This window comes from Cyanistes caeruleus, chromosome 5 (genome assembly GCF_971803275.1).
Source record: "Cyanistes caeruleus chromosome 5, bCyaCae1.hap1.1, whole genome shotgun sequence".
Lineage (NCBI taxonomy): Eukaryota > Metazoa > Chordata > Aves > Passeriformes > Paridae > Cyanistes > Cyanistes caeruleus.
This window is the reverse complement of record NC_141705.1, coordinates 25,428,748-25,436,304: the sequence shown is the minus strand read 5'-3', so window position 1 is coordinate 25,436,304 and position 7,557 is coordinate 25,428,748. Positions and strand designations below refer to the sequence as shown.

Here is a 7,557-nt window from a genome sequence, read left to right as displayed (position 1 = left end):
GAGTTTTTTGAATGATAAACAGCATCAGCAGGCTAAATGGATTTCAAGCACAGCTTTAATTGTTTTTCAAACGAATCAGCAAAGGACACCCTAGCTGGAACAAGCTCTGAAGTACAATCAGGAAGATTTCAAGTGTACAGTAGTTTTGAAGATAATCAGGCATTTCAGTGCTAAAAAATGCTGTAGTGAGTAACGAATAAAGACTTTTTACTGTTGGCATTGACAGTACTGTAGTGTTTGAGTCAATTACAATACCTGCCCTATGTGCACAATGTATTTCACAACCCTCATTAAAATTGACATGCATGCTGATTTTCAAACCTCAACAATTGTCTCTGCAGCACACTTGATCAGAAGAACAAGTTGCTTATTGCCAATACTTTCTGCGTGTGGAATACCAGCCCCCACCCTGTTCTCTTCCTTTCCCCCAGTCCTCCACCTCCACCCAACCATCCCAATAGCCTGTGACAGACTAACAACACTTCTGAGTGGATTTTACTGTAATTCTTCAGAATCCCTTGGACCTTGCATAATGGAATTTTTTTGGGTCACCAAATCATGTTTCCTAATTATAGGAATGATAAGAAAAGAAAAAAGAAAAAACCCACCAGATATAATGTGAAACGATTCCCTTATTCTGGCATTTTTTTTAATTTTTTTTTTGCGTTAAGAAACCTGGGATAACCCACTCGCTTCCATCTGTTTTGGGAGCGCTCTGTTTTAACCTTGAAGTCAAAGCTTTCCTTCACCTCCTCTTCCAACCTCTCTCCTGCCAGCTCCTCTCCTACTGGAGCGGAGAGACCCTCCTGCTCCCAAACCCTCTTCGCTGGGGAATTAATCGCCCCCGCCCGCCCCCGCTCTCGGTTTTGTTCCCCTCGCGGGGAGCAGAGGCGATCGGGACGAGCGAAGACTCCGCCACCGCGGTCACCCCCGCGACGCCCCCGGGCTCCGTTCCCGCGCTGTCAGCCCACCTCCGCACGGGCGCCGGTGGCAGCGGCGGCCGCCGGCCGGGCCGGGAGGGGAGCGCGGGGCGGAGCGCGGGGCCGCGGGCGGGGCGGGGCGGGGGCGGGAGCGGGGGGAGCGGCGGGACCGGCGCCTGTTGCCCCGAGAGAGTTAACGGTGCGGGGAAACTCGCTCGCCGCTCCTCCGCCCGTGCCGGGCGCTTGGCAACCGGGGCGCCGCGCATGTGGGACCGCCGGGGGCCGCCGCCCCCCCGCCGGGCCCCGCGTCCCCCTCCCCGCCCCGGACAAGGCGTTTAACGTGCCCAGGCGTGAAGTATGGCATGCAAAGATGGTTTCTGCCAAGGAGCCAGCCATCGCCATGTCCTCGGGTCTCTCCATCGCCCTCCTGCACTGCCTGTGCCTGGCGACCTGGTGAGTAGCCCGGCGGCGGTGCCGGGGGGCCCGGTCCGGTGCCGCTGCTCCCCGCGGGGGCTCCCGGCGGCTCCGCTCATCCGCTCCCTCTTTGCCTCGCAGTCTCACCGGGCCCCCAGGGCAGATCAAAAAAGAGGAGAAATTGTGGCCGGAGAATTTCACCAGCATCCTGAACAGCCTCCTGGATGGCTATGACAACCGGCTGCGACCGGGATTTGGGGGTACGGTGGCGGCGCGGTGCCGGCGGCGGGCGGGGGGTCGCCGGGCAGGGGCGGGGGACGCAGCGCTCAGCGCTCGGACCGACCCGTTACTGACCGAAAACGTGGGGGTGTGTCCCCACTCCATGCTCCGGGGTCCGAGCCCTCCGGGAAGGGCCGGCGGCCGGGCAGTGCCCGGCCCGAAAGCCCCGGGGGGGCTGCGCAGTCCCGGCCGTGGGGGCCCCGCTGGGGCGGCCCCGGGCTCAGCCCCCGCTGCGCTGCTCTGCCCACACGCCGGGCTCGGGCTGCTGCTGCTGCGCTGGAGGAAAAATAAGCCCTGAAACCCGTGTGCGTTGGCTTGGTGGGGATGGAGGGACCTGTTTAACACCCAGATTCTTCTCGTTCTTGGCAGGTTTCGACCCGTAAATGCCGCTATCGGGTCCTAACAGAAACAAGTGTAATTTTACCAGCCTAGGAGTTTAGGTCTGATGGATTCTGTTCCACTAGTTTGGGAAAATCAGAGCTCAGGTGCCAGTTCTTTACCACAGTTGCTGAAATTCCGGCTTTGATTTGGAAGTAGTAGACTTAATTGCTGTATAGGAATTGGACGTGGCGGAGTTTCAAATTTCCCTTCACCTGTGTTCTGCGTGTGGGGGTTTTGGGCCTCTTCCTTTCTCCAGGCTGTTAAGATGCAGTTTTGTGATCTAAAGAAGTAGCTGGACTTGCTGTTCTTTAAGATTTAGATGTTTTTGTGTAGGGGCTTGGAACCAAAAATCACTAAGATCCAGGCAAAAATAAAAGTTTATTTTGTAATCTGGAATGAAGATATTAAAAATGCAAATTTGAAAGTAAAAATAATATAAAAATATTTATAAATAAATGCTACAGACCTTCTAATGATGCTCAAGGCTGTAAGGAGATTTTTATAGGCTGCTTCCAATACAGGATTGAATGAGATCCTTGCGTAGGTTTATGTTGCGAAATACTTTCTTCCTCCTCTGAAAGTACCTTCTCCATACATGTGATCCATCCACACTGACATGTGTGCCACCACATTCCCCACATGCCATATGCAGTGCTCTCACATGCATGATCATGATTGTTAAAGGACAACACCTGGCACCCTTGGACCACTCATTATTTTGAGTGTATGGAATAAATGAAGCCTTCTTAAGTTAGCTTACACATTGAAGTGAGAAGGAAGCTAAATTTATTAACACCCGGAGGAGTCATTGGGAACTGATAGTCTTTTGCAATTTAGTCTTTGTGGAGAGGTTACAGACACTTCTGCACGCGTACAAGAGATGTGCTAAGTTTGGCATCATTTTAGGTTGAATGCCAACTAATTAGTCATCTAGCAAAGATGCTTTATGAGCATTATCAGATTTCCAAAATTAAGCAACTACTAAATATGTAATACATGGTGATTTTTATTTTAATACAGTTGTCCTTTGCAAGATATTTTGCAAGAGGAGGTATTTTTCCCCTGTAAGTGTGGCAGACTTTCAGCAAAACGCAATCAAGGAGAAAAAGTTCATTGTATCTTCTTGAACTTTCACATTGGCAATATTGAAGTAAATGAGAGAGAGACGAAAAAACTCAGATTTCAGCCTGGGAAAACACCTATGGATCAATATTTCACAAAATGGACATTATTTTGCTTCTTCCTTCCTTATAACAATCTCTATGGTTTGAATTTAACCACGCTTTGAGTTTTGAACTTTTAAGTAACACATGGGGGGAAAATGATCTGTTTTAAAAATGATGCGTGCCTCCCTAGCTCCTTACAGTGAAAATTATCTACACCTGATTTGAGAAAAATAACTTTGGATTAAAAAAAAAAAATCAAGCAACAAAACCAACCAAAGAAATTTCTGTAATTGATCAAATCTCACTTTTTGACACTGCTCAGAGTAATAACTACAGACTATTGAAATAGAGAATATAAGTCAACTTTTACTTACATTTTGGGTTTTTTTTCTGATAAATCTTTATCAGAAATGGGATTTGTAGCTTGAAAGTGGGTCACTCGCTAGTTTATAACATTGCAAACAAAATGTCAGAGGAGATGGGACTTTCTGATGAGCAGCAGAATACTTATTTTTGCTTTCTTCTTGAAGCTGATTCACCATCTAGTTTTCACAGGGCCTGAAATGAAACGAAGGTTTTATTTTAAGAACAAAAGGCCTCACAGAAGACTAGCTGATGCTGATTTTAAACTTCAAATTGATGAAAATATTTCTAATTCTGGCACAAATTATGTTTAAAATCAGACTTGGGGAGGTAGCCAAATTCTGAATTTTGCTGGCATGTTCCAGTGTTACCACAAATAAAAATACATGAAGATAATTCACATGCAGAGCAAAGGAGAAAATGTTTGATTTTGGAAATTTCCTACAACTGGATCAAAATTCTCCATACTATCATTAATTTGTATAATTTTTGGTAGTTATGGAGGAGAACTTAAATTGCCTCAGCATGCTTACGAATGTGGATGTGGTCTCCTGGGAGAGTTGTGAACTCCATTGGAGTACATGGAATCTTTTCTTGGTGGTACTTAGACAGGAGCATGGCATGTATTGAGGGTTAATAGCAGAATGAAGTTTCCCCATGTCACTGGATTCACACACTGCACTAAAAATTAAAAACTAAAATTAAATTAAAAAATTAAATTAAAGTTCACTTTATTAAATGACTTCAATAAATCTAAAAAGTTGCTGTCAACTTACTAGGCACTGTGAGGTTTGGTAGTGTGAAAAACAAAACCAGAAGGGTTTAATAAAAAGGTTACTAAAGACCATTTAAGTGAAAGTTCCCATTAAGTTGGGGCAGGGGGGAGAATCTAAAGAGAGAAGCAAAGAAATGTCACTTAGAAATTGAATGAAGTAAAGCAGAATGGGCAGTTTCATGTAGGAAAGAAAAAAGCCCTGCAAGTGCTGTCAGGAAGACTTTAAATGCATTAGAGTTTTGAATTTGAGTAGATGGAAGGTATTTAGGGACTAATGAGTAAAGTAATGCTGTATGATGTTTGAAAATAGTGTGATGGAAATGAAGTTAGTTCATTCTCTATACTGTATGCTCTGTTATACCATTATCCTGAATTTTGGCATGCAATTTATAATCCAAGTAGATTTCCTGGTCAAAACTACTCTATAAAAACAGTGTTTTTACAGAAGCTGCTTGTAGTGTCATTAATTAAATTCATCGTCTGTTGGAAAATTTTGAGAGTACTACCAGAGTACTATTTTGATTCAGCCATAAAAGTTTGAAGTAGAAGCATTTCTAGCTAAACCCTGTCTATAGTTTTCATCTGCTTTTAAAATTTTGTGCATTACATGAAGAAAAACTATAGAAAGTTACACAAGTTGTATTTTCTCTGAAAATCACCTTATTATTTTTCTGGTGATTAGTTTCAAACTGACAGTAGAAGTCTAAAGTCTTTGAGAAGAGCATTATTCACTTGAATTAAAAGGCCTAGGTCTGATTTGCCATTTTAAAGCCTTTCATGGTTTCAGACTTTACCTGAGAGTGACTCTTGACATTAGCAAAGGCCTGCAGGAGCTCATTCAAACCTGTATTGGATGGTAACTTTAAGAAATGTAATGGTGTCTTTGAAATTGTCATGATACAGTAACTAATCACACTTAATCCTGGACTTAGGGATGTAAGAAGGAATAAGGAGACTGAAGCTGATGGGGGTGACAACACCATGTATCTGCTAATTTTAATGAATTGTGCGTTTCAGAGAACACCTGATCTCTGGTGTCTCTTTTAATGGCCAGTTGTAAGGCCAGACCAAAGAAAGAAGGCTGTGTGTGACTTGCCTCCTGCCCAAGGTTCTTAGGTTGGCCGTGAAAGACCTGCGCTGACCACGAGCTGCGGCACTGCCCACAGCCTGTTGCTGGTGCACTGTGGTGTGGTTGCCCATCAGCTGGTGAAAGCTGGAGCCCTCTCCCTTAGTTCTGTTCATTTGTGTGAGGTAGAACCTGGCATAAGTTTTGAGTCTCACTATCAACTATTGATGTTAGCTCTGTGGCTTTTTCTTTGGAAATTGTCACATCCACTGCTTACTCCTGAACAGCAGGAATAGGACTGTATGCATTCATTTCCCTTTTTCTTTTCTTCCTCCTTTTGTAGTCTATCATGATCTTGTAACTGTGGAAGTGCAGCTGAGTACTTGGTGGAATTAAATATATTGGCCATTGTGTCCCTTAGGAAGGGTAGGAGAAGGATTCTCTGCCCCTCTAGTCTGTGTCTTGTTCAGCTGATGAACAGCATTTCTGAAGAGTTTCATTTCCTGTCTATGCAGGACTTTAGTCAGAAAATAAACACAGAATACATTTGAAGAGCAAAGGCAATTTTCTCTTTTTAGAGAAAATAAAAATATCTACATGATTATTTGCTCTTATTAGGAACTCAAGCATACCTTAAAGGTTCTGTTGCTCAGCATAATAGATATTATAATTTGTTTTTACTATTTAGATTGCAAATGGACTTGAAGTGAGCATTGAAAAGTGAAGTGGGTCATTTTTTTTTTTCCGGCAGTTGTCCATTCTTTCTCAGCTGGTGAAAGTTGATGACTCAAAGCTTAACAGGATATGGTGTTAGATACCTGTAGGTGACTGATTTGAATTTGGCCTTGGTTAGTAATGCTTGAAGTCATTACCATCTGTCTGTTGTTCAGTGATCTGTATAAAATTAGCTGATATTCTTAGTCCAGTTCTTAGTAGACAGGTGTCCACATTGTGAAAACTGGCACCAGTATTGGGCTTATTGACTGTCTCAGCAGAGATGTTTTGCTGATAAATAGGTAAAGAAGCAGTAATCTTCTAATTTCTGGAGATACACTTTTCCCTTTTGGAGTTCAGATATGCTGACAGATGAACATACATGGAAGACAAAGGTTGTTGTGTGCTGTAGTGTTTGTTGTATTATCTTTTGGTAGAGGATGTAGCCCATGTGTTTGAATTCTGCATTAATTTTTTAAAAATGCCCTACCTAGTTCTGGCTTCTGAACAGAATTCTTACATATAGCAGGTGTCCTTAGCTGTTCTTTCTGATAGAATGAAAGAAGAGAACATGTTTCATATGATGGTTTTTTTGGTTTTTTCCTTTTTTTTCCCCTCACTTAAAAAATGTCAACCCTATTCAGGCAGAAAGAATTTGGAAAGAGAAAACACCAATTCTTTCACATGTAGTTATATTTAAAAAAAAATCTGTAGCGACTACTTTTTTTTTTTTTTTAAAGGTAGCTGTAGGAACTGATGTAATATGATTTTATGTGGTTTATATATCCTGAGACTGATCTCATAATAGCACCAGTAACTGCACAGCATTTAAATTGTGCATTGAAACCTTTGTACAGACTTGTTTGTTAATGTTTCTGATTAGTTGTGGGACCCTTGATAGCAAAATTTGCAATATCCAGAAAACCTGTGCAGGATTTGAGTGTTTACATACAGCGGAGATCTCTGCAGTGACAGTTGCCTATGGAGACGCAGGGATAATGGAGCCCGAAGTCTTTCACTGGTAGCTGTGCTGCAGTTCAACCCATATGTTGACATAAAATGCATGGGAGAGCTCTTTTATGTTCTTCTTCCCAGGGTTAGGGCCTGGCATCACTTCTTCAGCCCACATGTAACATCTGTAGCACTGAACTATTCTGGCTTTTTGCAGGGGTTGCTTTTAATCCTGCCTGAGCTTCTTTAAAGTATATTATCTTGCAAGCAGTGATTCAGACTTAACTGTTCCCACTGCAGTGTGTAGGACTCTCCTCCTATTTCATTGACATAAAAATATACACCAGTATGATATAAATAGTTCTTCAGCATTCCTGAAGATTTATGGTGGATAGATACTTTGTGAAGATCCACTGAGGGGTAAGCCTAAATGGTCATATTTAAAGTTAATTTGCCTTCTTACAACTCATTGCATTTTATTGCCAGCAATAGAGCATTAAGGATTCTAATAGGATCTCCTGCTTGCGG

General features: G+C 43.0%; 1 protein-coding gene across 8 annotated transcripts in view; it reads left to right on the top strand.

Annotated features, from left to right (window-relative positions):
- Positions 1-1,067: 1,067 nt before the first annotated feature.
- Positions 1,068-7,557, top strand: part of GABRA4 (gamma-aminobutyric acid type A receptor subunit alpha4) — a 69,578-nt gene continuing 63,088 nt past the window's right edge. For 5 of the 8 annotated variants that reach the window (XR_015287512.1, XM_086891450.1, XM_086891449.1 and 2 more), the window contains exons 1-2: positions 1,082-1,373; positions 1,476-1,594. Coding sequence is in view for 6 of the 8 variants with exons in the window: in XM_086891450.1 (XP_086747576.1) it covers positions 1,291-1,373; positions 1,476-1,594 (202 nt within the window). In the remaining 2 variants the exon portion in view is untranslated. Of the gene's footprint in view, positions 1,374-1,475; positions 1,595-7,557 lie in introns of all 8 variants that reach the window. The other 3 variants (XR_015287513.1, XM_086891453.1, XM_086891452.1) reach the window with 2 other exon arrangements.